This window comes from Bubalus bubalis, chromosome X, assembly GCF_019923935.1.
Source record: "Bubalus bubalis isolate 160015118507 breed Murrah chromosome X, NDDB_SH_1, whole genome shotgun sequence".
Taxonomy (NCBI): Eukaryota; Metazoa; Chordata; class Mammalia; order Artiodactyla; family Bovidae; genus Bubalus; species Bubalus bubalis.
The window spans coordinates 31,672,231-31,691,012 of NC_059181.1; the positions used below are offsets into that span (position 1 = coordinate 31,672,231).

General features: G+C 39.8%; 2 protein-coding genes across 9 annotated transcripts in view; one reads left to right on the forward strand and one right to left on the reverse strand.

Moving 5' to 3' along the window:
• Positions 1-18,782, reverse strand: part of DMD (dystrophin) — a 2,402,664-nt gene that overhangs the window by 1,153,059 nt on the left and 1,230,823 nt on the right. The window lies entirely within an intron of this gene.
• Positions 7,386-10,984, forward strand: LOC102403447 (E3 ubiquitin-protein ligase RLIM-like). Its single transcript, XM_025277243.3, has 2 exons — positions 7,386-7,626; positions 9,327-10,984. Exons 1-2 carry the CDS (start codon positions 7,386-7,388, stop codon positions 10,982-10,984), a joined length of 1,899 nt encoding a protein of 632 aa, XP_025133028.3.

An 18,782-nucleotide genomic window follows, 5' to 3' on the forward strand; every position in this document is an offset into this window, starting at 1 on the left:
ATATCTGAGGCTATTGATATTTCTCCCAGCAATCTTGATTCCAGTTTGTGCTTCTTCCAGCCCAGCGTTTCTCATGATGTACTCTGCATAGAAGTTAAATAAGCAGGGTGACAATATACAGCCTTGACATACTGCTTTTCCTATTTGGACACAGTCTGTTGTTCCATGTCCAGTTTTAACTGTTGCTTCCTGACCTGCATATAGGTTTCTCAAGAGGCAGGTTAGATGGTCTGGTATTCCCATCTCTTTCAGAATTGTCCACAGTTTATTGTGATCCACACAGTCAAAGGCTTTGGCATGCACACACACACACCCACCCACCCACACACCCACCCCCCCACACACACACACATAACTACACACCTAGCATGCAAATTAAGATCGCTAAACTCAGTTCAGTTCAGTTTAGTCACTCAGTTGTGTCCAACTCTTTGCGACCCCATGGACTGTAGCACGCCAGGCTTCCCTGTCCATCACCAACTCCCTGAGCTTGCTCACATTCATGTCCATCAAGTCAGTAATGCCATCCAACCATTTCATCCTCTATCGTTCCCTTCTCCTCCCGCCTTCAATATTTCCCAGCACCAGGGTCTTTTCCAATGAGTCAGTTCTTCACATAAGGTGGCCAAAGAATTTCAGCTTCAGCATCAGTCCTTCCAATGAATATTTAAGACTGATTTCCTTCAGAAATGATTGGTTTGGTCTCTTTGCAGTCCATGGGACTCTCAAGAGTCTTCAACAACACCACAGTTCAAAAGCATCAATTCTTTGATGCTCGGCTTTCTTTATGATCCCACTCTCACACCCATACATGACTACTGGAAAAATGATAGCTTTGACTAAACGGACCTTTGTCAGCAAAGTAATGTCTCTGCTTTTTAATATGGTGTCTAGTTTGGTCATAGATTTTCTTCCAAGGAGCAAGCATCTTTTAATTTCATGGCTGCAGTCAACATCTGCAGTGATTTTGGAGCCAAAGAAAATAAACCCTCTCAATGTTTCCATTGTTTCTCCATCTATTTGCCATGAAGTGATGGGACCAGATGCCATGATCTTCTTTTTTTTAATGCTGAGTTTTAAGCCAGCTTTTTCATTCTCCTCTTGCAATTTCAACAACAGGCTCTTCAGTTCCTCTTCTATTTCTGCCTTAAGGGTAGTGTTATCTGCATACCTGAGGTTATTGATATTTCTCCCAGAAATCTTGATTCCAGCTTATGCTTCATCCAGCCCACAATTTTACGTGATGTACTCTGCATAGAAGTTAACTAAACAGGGTGACAATACACAGCTTTGACGTACTCCTTCCCCAATTTTGAACCAGTCCATTGTTTCATGTCTGATTCTGTTCTTTCTTGACCTGCATACAGATTTCTCAGTAGGCAGGTCAGGTGGTCTACCCATCTCTTGAAGAATTTTCCACAGTTTATTGTGATCTACATAGTCAAAGGCTTTAGTGAATGATGCAGAAGTAGGTATTTTTCTGAAACTCTCTTGCTTTTTCGATGATCCAACAAATGTTGGCAATTTGATCTCTGGTTCCTCTGTCTTTTCTAAATCCAGCTTGAACACCTGAAAGGTCTCAGTTCAAGTACTACTGAAGCCTGGCTAGGAGAATTTTGAGCATTACTTTGCTAATATGTGAGATGAGTACAACTGTGTGGTAGTTTGAACATTCTTTGGCATTGTCTTTCTTTGGGATTGGAAAGAAAAATTACTTTTTCCAGTCCTGTGGCCACTGGCGTGTTTTCCAGATTTGCTGGCATATTGAGTGCAGCACTTTCACAGCATCATCTTTTAGGATTTGAAATAGCTCAACTGGAATTCCATTACCTCCACTAGCTTGGTTTGTAGTGATGCTTCCTAAGGCCCACTTGATCCTGGTCATCTGGTTCATGAAGATCTTTTTTGTATAGTTCTTCTGTGTATTCTTGCCACATTTTCTTAATATCTTTTGCTTCTATTAGGTCCATACAATTTCTGTCCTTTATTGTGCCCATCTTTGCATGTAATGTTCCCTTGGTATTTCTAATTTTCTTGAAGAGATCTATAGTCTTTCCCATTCTATTGTTTTCCTCTATTTCTTCGCACTGATCACTGAGGAAGGTTTTCTTATCTCTCCGTGCTATTCTTAGGAACTCTGCATTCAGATGGGTATATGTTTCCTTTTCTCCTTAGCCTTTTGCTTCTCTTTTTTCTCAGCTATTTGTAAGGCCTTGTCAGACAATTATTTTGTCTTTTTGTATTTCTTTTTCTTGGTGATGGTCTTGATTACTGCCTCCGGTACAATGTCATGAACCTCTGTCCACAGTTCTTCAGGCACTCTATCTGATCTAATCCCTTGAATCTGTTTGTCGTTTCCACTCCGTAAATATAAGGGATTTGATTTAGGCCATACCTGAATGGTTGGGCTTCCCTGATGGCTTAGTTGGTAAAGAATTCGCCTGCAATGCAGGAGACTCTGATTTGATTCCTGGGTCAGGAACATCTGCTGGAGAAGGGATAGGCTTCTTCATTCCCACTCCATTATTCTTGGGCGTCCCTTCTGGCTCAGTTGGTAAAGAATTCATCTGCAATGTGGAAGACCTGGGTTCAATCCCTGGGTTGGGAAGATCCCCTGGAAAAGGGAAAGGCAATCCACTGCAGTATTCTGATGGGGTCACAAAGAGTTGGACACAGCTGAGTGACTTTCACTTTCACTTTCACTCCTGAATGGTCCAGTAGTTTTCCCTGCTGCTGCTGCTGCTGCTAAGTCGCTTCAGTCGTGTCCGACTCTGTGCAACCCCATAGATGGCAGCCCACCAGGCTCCCCCATCCCTGGGATTCTCCAGGCAAGAATACTGGAGTGAGTTGCCATTTCCTTCTCCAATGCAGGAAAGAGAAAAGTGAAAGTGAAGTCGCTCAGTCTTGTCTGACTCTTAGCGACCCCATGGACTGCAGCCTACCAGGCTCCTCCATCCATGGGATTTTCCAGGCAAGAGGACTGGAGTGGGGTGCCATTGCCTTCTCTGTAGTTTTCCCTACTTTCTTCAATTTAAGTCTGAATTTTGCAATGAGCATTTCATGATCTGAGCCACAGTCAGCTCCTGGTCTTGTTTTTGCTGACTGTATAGAGCTTCTCCATCTTTGGCTGCAAAGAATATAATCTATCTGATTTCTGTATTGACCATCTGGTGATGTCCATGTGTAGAGTCATTTCTTGTGTTGTTGGAAGAGGGTGTTTGCTGTGAGCAGTGTGTTCTCTTCAAAACTCTGTTAGCCTTTCCTCTGCTTTATTTTGTACTCCAAGACCAAACTTGCCTATTACTCAAGATATCTCTTGACTTAGGCATCCTAAAAATCCCTCTAGGAAGCTAACTGGTCACATAACATTATCTCACTCTTCATTAAGGTATCAGTGAAAGACATTTTAGTTCCCACCAGGACCATTCTGTTTCTTTGTATAAACCAAATGTTCAGTAATTTTTCATCTCAGGATACTTTTTCCTAATGTAGGAATTAAATGAGTATTACTGGGCCAAGGTATCAGAATACATTGTATAATAAATGAAACGTGCAAATGTAAGGGCATTTTTGAAAGGATCTCAAGGCACAAAGATGTAGGAAATTTATCCACAATATTAACATTATATTGATATGTCATAACTACATTTCACTCATAATCAATTGAAAATGATTGCTCATTTCTTTCAACTTTACACAATTTCAATGCCTAATAAATACTTATTAAACAAATGATGACAGAAATATTGTTTTCTGAATTTTTCATAAAAACTAAATCCAATTAAATTGAAATTATATGAACATACTACTCTTATAGACTGGACAAAAGCAAATAAATTTTACATGGTAACTTAATTATAAATTATTTATTTTTTTCTACAGATTTTGGAGATATAATTGACATTTAACACTAAGTTTGAGGCACACAGCATAATGATTTGACTTATGTTGGGCAGTAAGAAATTTTCCTTTACCCGTCTAGATTCATCTGGCTGCTCTAAGAATTAAATTGGCACGAGACAAAACTAGAAAAAAATCAAAGTTTAATAACATGAACAAATGAGAAAGACCCAGGAAATCTGAAAAACCCAAATGGCTGAAACCCTCACCTTAAATACCATCTTTAACTAAAGACAAAAGAGGATGTCATGGATAGTATTTGAGACTTCAAAGGAGAGCAAAGTGGTTCATATGAAGATGGAAAAGGAAATGTTTGGTAAATGGGCCTTGTAGACAATAGGACACAGAACGGTCTTAGCTCTCTAGGCCCTGCTGTGTTTTCCCCGCCACAACTAGCCATATTCTTTGTAGATATCTCTGGTGGTTGCTCTATTGGGGAATAGGCCCTTTATCTAAACTTTCTAGGCAGTTAGGAGCAAGGCCAAAGTGTCTTCCTGAGACTTTGGGCCTAGATTTTTTATTTTTTCCCAGCTTGAAATAATCTACATGCCAAAGAAACATTTTGAGATGGCAAGTGTTCCCCTACACTTACATACATTGTGAAATGCTAACCATGATAAGTTTAGTAAACCATCTATCACCTCATATAGATAGAAAATAAAAGAGAAATAATATTTTTCTTGTGATGAGAACTCTTAGGATTTATTCCTAACAACTTTCATAGACAACATAGCAGTTTTAATTATATTAATCATGTTGCACGTTACATTCCTGTACTTATTTATCCTCTAACTAGAAGTATGTACCCTTTGACCTCCTTCCTCCAAACCCTGCCCCACCCCACCTTGAACCTCTGGTAACCACAAATCTTATCTCTTTTTCTATGAGTTTGTCTGTCTTTTGAAATATTCTTGGCCTACAACACTGTTTGCCTCTGGTGCACAACATAGATTAGATATTTCTGTACAGTATAAAATGAGCACAAGCCTAGTTACCATCTGTCATCCTACAAAAATATTATATTACTAATGACTATATTCTCCATACTGTACATTTCATCCCTTTGACTCTTTATATCGCAACTGGAAGTTTGTACCACTTAATCTCCCACACCTATTTCACTCATTCCCTGACCACCTCCCCTCTATCAAATTACTTTTTGACATCTAACTATATCATCAACTCAATGGATATGAATTTAAGCAAGCTCTGGTAGATGGTAAAGGACAGGAAAGCCTGGCATGCTGCAGTCCTTGAGGCCACAAAGAGTTGGACACAACTGAGCGACTTAACAACTACTCCTACATCATCACCAATCATATTACTCTCCTATGACAATTATTAGGAGCCTTCCAATCATAATCTTATAGTTTTCAAATGAAATACATGGTTTTAAAGGTCTAAAATTCCTAAGGCACATCTAGCTTCAGGTACTTCTCAATTTTTTTTTTCTCAAATATCTCGTTGTTTCTCCATCTTTGTTTTCCTCTGTCTCTTAATGTCAATTTTCCTCATTCTTGGGATAAAGCATAATCACAAGCATCTTTAGGTTTATATCTCACCAGCTTAGTAGCCCCAGTGGAAAAGAATTTATCATCTTCAATAATTATAGCTAACATTTCAGATTTAGCTCTTAAATGTACTTTTGTTCACATGCTCATGTTTTGACCAATTACCATAGCCAATTTGAGACATGGCTGCATCATATGTCCTTTCCTTTAGCCATGGTAGTGAATTGAGCTAAACTTAAACCAACTGGACTAAGACTGTAGAATGAGTTTTTCCACCATGAAAATCAGGATGCTATCAGCACAAGTATGTTACAGGGACACTAAGCAGGCAAAAATAAAATTCGCTGCTTGTTCCCAAAATATACCAAAACGTCTTAATCAGTATCCTATTTCTTACACTCAAAAAACTCAAAATTCAATTTATGGTTTGTGCCAGTTACTTTTTCTGAGATTAATTTCATGTTTCCACACCTACTCCAAAATTGTGGCCACAGTTGCCCAAATAAGCCAAGGTCTTTCAAGTCTACTTTTTCTGACAGAGCTTTTCTCTACCAACACATAACTGCCATTTTCCATCTATAGAAACTAATATCTATATTTAAAGATTCAGATTTAAATATAATACCTCTGTGAAACATTTCCCAACTCCCATTAAATAACTGTTGCATAATTCTCTGTACTAACACAATAAAACATATATAAACCTATTCTAAAATATACTGTATTTTGATAGTTTCTAGATGGTGTTTGCCTCACTTGGTGTGAATCACTTGGGAATATAAACCACTTCAACAATTGACATAGCTCTAGGGCTAGGACAATAACTGACCCAGTTTATGTTGGATGGATTAATTATTAAATAAGTCAAATTAAATAATCTCAAATTCAGTGGCCAAATCTTGTCTTTACATGAATAATTTGAATGAAAAACTCTCAAACACGTGTCAAGTGGGGCTGGTAGTATTGACGAGTCCAGAAAATCGTAGAGGTCTCCTTCAGGTAGCATTACAAATAAGCATTAGTTTATTTTCACCAATAAATACAGCCATCCGGGTTGCACTAAGACACATGGAACAAAATCAGCAAGGTTGGTACTCATTACCATAGGTAAAATAAATATTACGGATCCATTTTTTAAAGTTCCTGTGATATTCTGACTAGTTTCGTTTGCAAGAGACACAAGGACAAAAACGAAACCAAATGCTTTTGTGGAGAAGAAATTCCCTGGATGAGCAGAAAAACCTGCCCGGGTTTTGGTGTTTTCTGTTTGTTTGAAACAGGATTGAGGGGTCCTATAATCAAGACGAAGCCATTAAGAGTTAAAAGGGAGAGGACACACTGAAGAGATTCAACTAAGACCCTGGGGAATTATCAAAAACTGTGAACTACTTTCTTATTGAGAGTCTACGATCTGAGGAATTCACGAGGAGAAAAGGCAGCGGTCCCTCGGTCCCTGAAAATGAGAAATGCTACATTTAATGAGGCTGACTTTGGCATGGCATTTTGAAGCAGGTTGTTATATTAAATGTAGCGAATGAAAAACCTTTCTGAAAGCCTGAAAATAGTCTGCAGGGGGCAGGGGAGGGGTGGAGGTGGTGGTGGTGGGGCGGACGGTGAAGGATGGTGCTTGGTACATTATAAACCCTCAGAAATATTGGCTGCTTTTGAATGAAATGTAACCCAACCTGAATCCAGTCCCTACTCAGTTACGTAAGGAAGACAGTGGATGCCTAGGCAACGCCTAAGCAAGTTATGAGGTAGAGGCGGATCTCAATTATTACCTCACCAGAGGCTACAGAGCTGAGCTGCAATAGCGGAGTAGTGGAGCGCAGGGAACCTAGGCAGACGGTTATCCGACTGAGGGTGTTCCGGTGACTCCCAGGCGGAAGCAGAAGCTGAAGACTACCTGACAGCGGCTTTTGCGTTCCAGCAGTGTGTCATGAAATTCAGATAATTTTCCAGTTGTTCATCGAGATGGAAAGCTCAGATTCCGACGATGAAGAAGACAGAGTTTCGGTCCGACACAGAGGTCAGAAGGACCGATTGGCTCCAGAAGATGATTACATCCCATTCGTAACTGATCTGAGTGAAGAAGATTACATACTTATGGACAACTATTTGTTCAGCCCCCTAGGTGAAAGTACCGAAGAAGAGTTGTGGAGGAGGCTTCACTTAATGAAAGAAAACCTACCACAAAACTCAGATGAAAGTACAGGTATATTTCTCTTTGGGGGGAATAGGATGGGATGAGAAAGCAACTTCATAGTATTAAATAATCACTTCATAATAGTAAATAGTTAATTATACAGAAGTGGCATACATTATTTGGTAAGGAACTTCTCATAAAAAAGAACTGACATTTACTTGGTTTACAGTGAGAATGCTAGGGCAGGTTTTTTTCCCTGATTCACATTTGGATTGTTTTAATTGGGAAACAGTGTGAAGTAGACCATTGGTTTTTGTTTGTTGGTTGGTTTTGTACCTCAATGGAAAGTTCCTCCTATGTCCCGAATTATTTTCTCTATCTATGAAAGTGAAAGTCACTCAGTCCTGTCAGACTCTTTGCAACCCCACGGAATATACAGTCCATAGAAATATCCAAGTCAGAATACTGGAATGGAGGGGATCTTCCCAACCCAGGGATGGAACCCAGGTCTCCCACTTTGCAGGTGGATTCTTTACCAACGGAACCACAAGGGAAGCCCAAGAATACTGAAGTGGGTAGCCTATCCCTTCTCCAGCAGATCTCCCCGATTCAGGAATCCAACTGGGGTCCCCTGCATTGCAAGCAGATCCTTTACCAACTGAGTTATGAGGGAGGCCCTCTCTATCTATACAGACATGTAAAAAAATAGCAAAAAGAAATATTTTATATTTTAATCAAGTAGTTCTCAACTAGGGACAGTTTTGCTCTCCTCGGCCCCAAGGGACATTTGACAATAGCTGGAGACATTTTTGGTTGTCACAGAGGGAGGCATGGGTGCTACTAGCATCTACTGGGCAGAGGCCAGGGATGCTGCCAAATACGACACAATGCACATGGTAGCTCCCCAAAATAAGAATTGCCCAGTGCCAAAATGTAAATAGTTCTAAGGCTGAGAAACCCTGCTGAACCTCAGATCTGGTGCCTTCTCTCCCAGTGTAAAATAGAGGATTTTACTATCGAATGAAGAGGATACTATAATACTTTGGTTCTGGAATATGGTCTTATATGTGCCATGCTAGGTTCAGTCTATTCATTTGATCTGACTTTCAGCTTAATGCCAATTAAAAACCTTGGTAATATTAAGAAGTATTCAAAATTCAAATACTTTTAATCCTATAAACTTTGTTTATATTTGGGCAATAATCTTATATTTTAAAACAACTTATATAGTATCAAAAGCATATAACAGCCTAGGAGCAGTAATATTGGAGACTAATGAGAATTAGACAATAATATCAACTGATTTAAAATACTAGCACTGTACCTTAACTGGTGTTTACCTGGTTTAACTGCTTTGGTGTTTTGACAGTGGACTGAAAAAAAATGTTGTCTCTTGACATTCCTCCCACAGTGGTATACAGGGCTATGTATATGACAAAATATTGAAAAACAGACTTCCTTCAGATACCCTTTGTAAAAACCTCTCTAAATTTATCTAGGATTAGTGTACTCTTTTTCAGATGGAATTGAAACTTCCCTGCCTTTGCTTATAAATCTAGATAATAAAGCTTTTAAAGTATTAACTTAAGTTAAAGATAATTAACTTTTAAAGTATAACTTATAAAGTAAATGTGAAATCAGTTGAAAACATCTGAGTATTTAAGTTCTCATTTTTGTTTACTTTTTAAACAGTTTCAGAGTGCTATTTTTTGATAGTTCCAATTTTGGTAGTTCTTTTATGGCCCCTCCCCCATTTTTTAAATTAACAGATAGAGGAGATGCTTCAGATAATGAATCCAGTGAGAACTCTCTTCTAGACCGGCTTACCACTTTCGGACAAACTGAAAATGTGACAAGTGAACAAAAAGAAAATCAGTCTTGGAGAGAAGAGAGCGAAATTAGTGCTAACAGTGATGAGCTCAGATTTGGCTTAGAGAGTAATCTTGAGTGTGATGATGAAACCTCAAATCCAGAAAATGAATATGTAGCATCTGCAGAGCTTCCCAGAAGAGAAGATACAGAAGACAGCCAAAGGCAAGTGGAAAATCCACAATCTGAGTCACTATTTACAACAGCATCTGCATCAGAACACGATACAATGGAAACATTAATGGAAGTCCCACCGACTAGAAGTCAGAGAAGACTAAGAAGTTGGAGCCCAGTCTCTCGGAGAACCAGACCAAGGACTGACAACTGGTCACCTCCACATACACTGTGGGAATTTTTTCAAAGAATTAATGAAGATACACCATCTCAGACTTTTAAACAACCTCTCATAAGTGAGAATGATAACTTTTCTAGAACTGGGCATGAAGAAACATTGAGACAGCAAATGCCTGGACATGAGTTGCAAAATAGGGGTCTTTTTGAAACTTCTGAAGCTAGTAATGCTGTTCATGGAGAATGTTATTCAGATACAACGTGCAGTAGTGAATCTTGGGAAGTGAGGGAAACAAATCCAACCACACCTTTCAATTTTGAAGTGGAACAAGTTCATTGTCAAGCATGTTCTCAGAGAGACAGCAGAATTAGTAGAACTCAGTTAACATCTGGCTCACCAAACAACACTACCACTTCAGAAAGTGAGCAAGAAGAACTGAAGCCTATGTCTTCAGATTCTGACGAGGCTGATGAGAGTGCTTATGTCAATACCATCAGCAATCCCGTTCATAGAATTTTAAATACTAGCTTAAGTGATACAATGTCTGTTCCAACTCAGACTATTTTATGTCAGACAATGACAGGATTTAGTAACTCAAGTAATCTTATGGACAGTGACAGTAATTTAGAGTATTATGTCTCACCTCTAAGTGAAAACATGGAAAGGGCAGAGTCACCAAATGAAAGACATGGACCTAGTGGTAGTGATAGTATACCTGGTTCTGCTCCAAATGCTAGCTATAATTTTGATTCACGTTTAACACTGGTGTCACTTTCAAGCCCCTATTATCTTTCTACTTCCATATTTAATCCTGTGTATAATTTTGGCTTAAGTGATGAAGATTCAGAATTTGGCACACTGATGTTGATGGTTGAAAACAGTGAAGAAAGAAGCTCATCAACAGGCTTACCAGAGACCAGCCAAGAAGGTGGACGAATGTCCCCAATAACAGTTGACAATAGTGACTCTGGGTCTTCCCTTAATATGGACCAATTTTTCTTATTAGAAGCAGACCCACACCAAACTGCAGGCCTTACAAAACTGCAGATTAACAACTTGCCTTTAAGATTTTTTGAAGAGAAAGATGCAGGTAAAATCTGTACTATTTGCCTTACAGAATACACCACAGGCAACATGCTACGCATCCTACCATGCACCCATGAATACCATAATCAGTGCATTGATCAATGGCTGGAAGAACATTCAAACTGCCCTATTTGTCGTGGGCCAGTAGTGGATCACTTTGAGGCAGATTATTTTATGTGAGACCTGAATTCTCAGATATATAAAGTGTTACAGTGATGGACAACTGTCAGCTGTGTCATGTCCACTTTTAGAGTTATTTATGTTTAACAATCTGAATCTACATGTAACAATCTGAACTGAATTACTTGTTCCTGAAGGACTTTCCCTAATTTCTGTTTCATAATAAAAGGAAACATCAAAAAGTCAAACAGTGTTATCCTATCTGACAATAAAAATGAGTTTCACACCATAGCAGTGCACTGAATTTCAATAGAAACTTAGTATGTGCACTGGGTTGGGATATTCCTGGTGCCATGAGAGAAATGTTCTAATATGATATAATCAATCTCGACAGATCCTAGTAGTATCTTCTAGTCATGTAAATCCCAGATATCTCTTAGCTCTGTTCAATCCTGGTTGTGCATGCAAAGAAACAGGAACACAAGTAAATAATTAAGCAATTTAAGACTGTATTAGAGTCATTCACATACAAAAGTCATGTTATATTCATAGAATGCCATAAAAAGCTTTGAAACCCTTCTCTTCCAGTTTATCCCTTTTATCCAGTTTATCTCTTCCATTTATCCCTTCTCCAGCAGTTTGTCCCACCCTCCCCAATACTAAAAGTTCATTCTATTCCCCACTACCAATGTATTAGAGTCCTAGCCAAAAGCTGATGGCACACTTTAAAAGAGTGATGGAATATCATTTAATGAGGAGACTAAAATGTGTAAATAATGAAGAGAAACCAAGAGATGATGAAGTACCCATAGGCTAGCAACTGAGAAGCCAGTATTAGAACCACTAGGTTTGAAGGGGCATAGAGGAGAAGGCAATGGCACCCCACTCCAGTACTCTTGCCTGGAAAACCCCATGGATGGAGGAGCCTGGTGGGCTGCAGTCCATGGGGTCGCTAAGAGTCGGACACGACTGAGCGACTTCACTTTCACTTTTCACTTTCATGCATTGGAGAGGGAAATGGCAACCCACTCCAGTGTTCTTGCCTGGAGAATCCCAGGTGTCAGGGTCCAGCCCCAGCAGGATCTAGGGGAACTCTCAGGATGGACGGCATCGGTGAGAGAGATGACACGGGTCTTATAATGGACTAGGACCTGGTGGTCTGGGGTCAAAAATAAAAATAAAAAATAAAGAATAAGGAAGAGAGAAAGAGGCTGATATTTTTTGGTTTACACAGAAAGCCAATAAAGCCCCTGGCATGGGACCCGTTCTATTCACAGAGGCCTCAGGTGCCCTCTCGGTGGGGTGAAGACGCAGAGCGCTTTCCCGATCGGGTCTTAGAAGCCCAGGCCAAAAAGTGAACTCAGAGGGCCTCTGTGCTCTAGGGACTCAGCCTGAAAAAAGGGAGAAAGAGAGGGAGAAAGAAAGACATGGAGACCAAAGCTCTGGTGAAGTGGGATCCGCAGCTTTATTTTTAAAAGGAACTTTTATACTCCGAGTTACACATTTTTCAAAGTGAAAGATACAGAGTCAGCTCAACATTTCATCAATTTTACCTTTATCGAAACCAGGACATTTTTTGTACACCTTTTTCATAAACAAAGGTCTTATGTTATCTCTGGCCCTGTGGTCTGTTAACATTTCATGACTCTTTTTTGATAAAGGTTGATCAGCTAGAAAACTTGTTTTTTCTTAAAGTGTTTTGTTGTTGTTGTTGTTGTTGTTTTTTCCCCAGCCTCAGAGAGTACTAAAGTTACATTCTCACGGAGCAAAGGTGTAGTGGATCACAACAAAGGAAGAACTTATTAGCTCAAAGGTCTGATGTGGTTAATACCAAGGCTACTACTTGTTTTTTTTTTGTTTGTTTTTTTTTGTTTTTTTACATCTTAACTACATTAACTAATGTACTCTCAGGTGCACAGTGGATAAGGGATATGGGAACTTGGCAGCAAGCATTGGCCCAATAATGAAGCCCTTTACCAGTACTATTTTAATAATTTTTTATCTCTCAAAGGGCTCTATGTTCATTAGGACTTTTAGAATGTTTAGGCTTCCCGTGCCTTTCATGGTTGGGGAGTTGTGAGCAATTATATGCGTTAGTTGCAAGGGTATGGATAAACCTGTCAAGCAAGCTAGAATGCCAACAGAGGGGTTAGAATAGAAATATTCCTTTCATGCCCAGGAGACTTATCAACTTAGAGCCCTAAGTTGATTTTCTCCAGAGAAAGGTAGTCGGGAATAGCCCCCTGTTAATGTCAGAAGAGTTGGTGAAAGGCATAATATAGTAAACAGTAGACAGACAGACTTTGGTTTCGGGGTAGATGTTCAAGCAGGTCCAGGGAGTCCCTTGAGTCCTGATCCGCCTTGCCTGTCAGGTCTCTTCCACATGACCTTGTCATGGGTGGGATCTCCTGTGTTGGCTCCCGGCACCCAGGGATGGGGGAGCCTGGTGGGCTGCCATCTATGGGGTCACATAGTGTCGGACACAACTGAAGCGACTTAGCAGCAGCAGCAGCAGCAGCAGAGAGATAGTAGTTCCTGCAATCCCAAATGTCTTAAGAGTTGTAGTAGAAGTCCACCCAACAAGAGCTATAAAGTGAGAAAATGGCAGCCACTGCCAATCCAAAGTTTTGGAGAGGGTGCATCATAGAACTGAATACACTTACCTTCTTTCCTCCTGACTTCTAATCTTTTTGTCAGTAGTTCACATTAGCCAAATCTAACCTGAAAGACTGATGCTGAAGCTGAAGCTCCAATACTTTGGCTATCTGATGGGAAGAACTGACTATTGGAAAAGACCCTATTGGCCAGTACAAAAATTTTTCCTTAACATTTTCCATCCTGGTGAGAGTATATAATATTACAACCTATAGCAACAATCATCACTTTGTACAATGTGCAACCTGTTCAAATGCAGGTAGTGTTACGATAAAGCTGCTCTAAAAATTTAAAGTCAGAAACATCACTGACCTTTATTTTCTATGTGACTTGCTCGTGGCCACGGTATTTGCACATAACTACAAAATATAAATGGGGAGTGGTGGTGAAGTTTTTAAATTCACCTTTCAGCCAGCATATTTTTCACACAGAAGATATCTACATGGCCATACATGAAGATTTAGGTCAAACCTCTGAAACTGACATTAACTAATACTGAAATTTGTTTGAATATTCTGATTTTTATTAAGCATTTCTGATACCAGGTGTACTTCTTCTACTGTGAGCAGAATAATTATAACAGTACTTGGTTTTCATACTATCCTAACAGGTTCCAGTCTTCCAAAGGATGGTAATTGCTTAATTAATGCTTCAGTACATTCACATATACCTTCTGTGGTTGACAGAATTCTAAGATGACGCCTAATGATCCTCGTAGTAGCCCCTCTCCTTGAGTATGAGACCTGTAAATGTGATAGAATATCGTTCCCATTATTAGATTATGATAAACAGCACAGTTGATTGGGAAATTATCCAGAGTGAGCATGTTCCAATCAGGTGAGCACTTAAAAGTCACAGAGAGGACTTCTAATCCATATAAGATGGTTTATGCTCCTCTTGCCCTGCTCCCCATTTATAAGCCCAACTATATATCCTGGAAACAATATAAGACAACCAAATATGAGCTCTGAAAGGTCTAAAGAAGAAGGTGAATTGGCTAGGGACCCTTAGAATGACTGAGCAATTTCATATCAGGGCACCTTATGACCTCTACCAAGAAGAAATGTGACCTCAACCCAGCATTCCCTCTAAACTTAGTAACAGGAAGTGACTCAAATGGGCTCTTCCTCCATCACATCAAATAGGAATCCCACAAATACCAAATGAGCACTGCAGAACCTAAAAGAGGGAACAACTGAAATCCCTGCTGACAATAAATACCCAGATAAAGTGATTTTCTCCCCACTTGGCCTGAGATTCCCTGTCACCACCCATACACACCAGTGGCTCCTTAGGCAGAAAAAGTGACCCCACCAGAAAAAGCTCACACTTGGAAAATGCTCTCCTACTCAGAAGGGCCTGAGACTCCTCTCCCCTATCCAGAGACATTAGGCAACTTGCTGGTACCTCCACAGAAAGTTTTCAACCTGGTAAGTACCCTTCATTCTCTACAGTCAAAGGAGAACCTGTCACAAGTGCCTGGCACAGGAAGTACTCTTCATCGAGTGGTCCAGAGATTCCCTTCCCCAACCAGTAGCACCAAGTGCCCTATCCTGGGGAAGCTGCTTCCGACCCCATAAGCAGCATGAGGAAGGACCAGAAGTAGCTCCACCTGCACAACACAAAAGGTACCATAAAGGTTCTGAAAATTAGACTGTCATGGAACCATGGTCCACAAAAGTTGACAAACTATGTGCCAAACCTATAAAAATGAAAGACCTGCTAAAATGAAAACAAAACAAACCAAAAAAACTTTAAATAGGGACCAAAGTATCCTAACATAATAGCCAAAATGTCCAAAAAACAACAAAATATCACTACTCATACCATAACAACTTGATACATAACAACTTGAATAAGAAATGACAAGTGATGCCAAATCAGGATGAGTTAGATGTTAGAATTATCTTGCAAGTATTTAAATGCTGATTTCAGACCTTTAAGACCTTGAACAGAGAACCAAGCGACTCCATGGCAGTATCCCAACCTACAGAACTGTGAGCTATTAAAGGGGTGTTGTTTTAAGCCACTACATTTGTACTAATTTCTTATGCAGCAAAAGAAAACTAGGACAATGTCTTATCTAGGATCCATCCTGTACCCAGAAAATGATTATAATGAGTCCAAAACGGTCACAGTGTTGGACATGACTTAGCAACTGAACAGCAACAAGACAAGTAAATGCCTTAATGTCTTAGTTCTAGGCCTATTATGACATTATAATCTACCATTTTTCCTGAGAATGGAATCCCTAATTCCTGCTACTGAAGCTCTTAGAAGACAATATGCTTCCTGTTCAAACAATCACCAATACCTCATAGCTCTAACTTGACTTCATATCACCCTCTCTCATTCTACCAGCGTATACTGCTTTTATCATACACCTAACTTAACACTCTGACTTTCAAACTACATAGCTACTTAATTTGTCTCAACACAGTTGCTGAGTAGTATTATTAACATAATAATAATAATTATTATTATATATTGATCTTCCAATCATAGTCCTTTCTACCTGCCCTGACAAATCAGAAATTACGGTTTATACCAGAATCATCTGAGCTCCACCTGATCTGTTTTTTCCATTACAGTGTATCAGTTTAAATATACAGCATCAATTACTGTGATTGTGAACATTAATATTTCTATCTTAAGAATTTTCTCTGTATTTTCTTTCTAGGTTTTAAAATATTTATTTATTTAGGCCTAATTCCAAAAACAAACTAACAATCTTATCTGAATAACAAATTCTTTTTGAAAGTAGTTATAGCCTACGGATAGGTTTTTGATAGCAATATAAAGTATCAGTTCAGTTCAGTTCAGTTGCTCAGTCATGTGCGACACTTTGCGATCCCATGAACCGCAAAACTCCAGGCCTCCCTGTCCATCACCAACTCCCGGGGTCCACCCAAACCCATGTCCACTGAGTCGGTGATGCCATCCAACCATCTCATCCTCTGTCGTCCCCTTCTCCTCCTGCCCTCAATCTTTCCCAGCATCAGGGTCTTTTCCAATGAGTCAGTTCTTTGCATCAGGTAGCCAAAGGATTTTAGCTTCAGCTTCAGCATCAGTCCTTCCAATGAATATTCAGGACTGATTTCTTTCAGGGTGGGCTTCAAGGAGATCCAACCAGTCAGGACAGGAATCTAAGTCCCCCCAAACTAGTTCAGCATCCTCTCCTTTCTGACATAAATCAGATCCAATTTTCATGAAGAATATATGTCTCGTTCTGACAAAACTAATTTATGTAAAGGCAGAGTCCTTTAAATCACTGGTTCCCAACCTCCAGGCCTCAGACTAGTACCTCCTCTTAGATCAGCAGTTGCATTAGACTAAAAATAAAGTGTACAATAAATGTAATGCACTTGAATCATCCCAAAACCATTCCCCTGACCCCGGGTCTGTGGAAAAAACTGTCTTCCATGAAATCGGTCCCTGATACCAAAATGGTTGGGGACTGCTGCTTTAAATGGATAAAAGTCCATACAATTTTTAACATTTCTGACATGTACACTCATATTTTTATTAATTGGGACAAACTATCAAGGCTATGGTCTTTCCAGTAGTCATGCATGGATGTGAGAGTTGGACTCTAAAGAAAACTGAATGCCGAAGAATTGATGTATTTGAACTGTGGTGCTGGAGAAGACTCTTGAGAGTCCCTTGGACTGCAGGGAGATCCAACCAATCCATCCTAAAGGAGATCAGTCCTGAATGTTCATTGGAAGGACTGATGTTGAAGCTGAAACTCCAATACTTTGGCCACTGATGCGAAGAATTGACTCATTTGAAAAGACCCTGATGCTGGGATAGATTGAGGGCAAGAGGAGAAGTGGACAACAGAGGATGAGATGGTTGGATGGCATCACCGACTCAATGGACATGAGTTTGGGTAAACTCTGGGAGTTGGTGATGGACAGGGAGGCCTGGTATGCTGCAGTCCATGGGGTCGCAAAGAGCTGAACACGACTGAGTGACTGAACTGAATTGAACTGATGCATCAATTTGGGCTCCCCTGGTGGCTCAGATGGTAAAGAATCCGCCTGCAATGTGGGAGACCTGGGTTCGATCCCTGGGTTGGGAAGATCCCCTGGAGGAGGGCATGGTAACCCACTCCAGTATTCTTGCCTGGAGATCCCCATGGACAGAGGGGCCTGGCAGGCTACAGTCCATAGGATCACAAAGAGTCAGACAGGAGTGAGGGACTAATCACAGCACATCCACCGATTCACCTTTACCTGGGAATAGTTTCTCTTAAGGAAACTGAAGTAATTAAGAACTAAAATCCTTTCTATTGAGAAAGTGGTAAAGGAGCTTAAACAACTAAAAAAATGTATATTATGTGTCCCTCAGTGGACCATGACATAATTCTGTCAAACTTTGAAACAACTCAAAGAAAGTCAATGAATACATGGAGGACTAGACTGTAAGTTATTTACTGCAAAATGATTAGCAAAACTAACACATGGAGTATTTTGGAAAATGACAAGTGGACCTAGTAAACTCATAAATCTGGCTAAGGAGATATCTAGAAAGAGTAAAAAAAAAAATGATTAACTTCTTTAAATGCCTCTGATACTATAAGAAAGAGATAAACTAAAGAAGGAATTATTCAGTTTTAGAAAAGACTGTACATAAAACATAGAATGCCCAGGATAGACTTCCAAGCTAAGAAAAGAATCAAATTTCAACAATGACCTCAGAGCAAAAAATAAAACCTGGAAAAGTAAAATGTAGTCTCAGGGTAAAGAAGTAAAGTAAAGGTGCTATACAATCCTTGTTTAAGATCTTAGAATGATTTTAGAGCATTCCTCTCCAAATCTGTTTGCTAGGCCACCTACATTAGCCTCAGATAGAGGTGGCCCAAGGTAGATAAGGTCTTATCTTAGAAAGAAATGCGAATGTAGATTTTATTTAATAGAGTGAACACCCAATAAGAATCTCAGGCAAGCCCAATAGAGAGTGGGGGGTGGGAGGGAGAAAGGGAGAGGGAAATTTTGTGCTTGTTAGAAGCACCATGAGATAAGACTAAAAGGGACAGATGCAGTTCAGAATGAAAAGAATACTTGGTACCCTCAACATTGTGCACACACTAAGAAAGCTACTTAGCTACAAACACAGACCATTTAAGGAAGATAGGATGACTCAGACGGACACACTGAAGCAATTTAGCATGCATGCATGTATTGGAGAAGGAAATGCC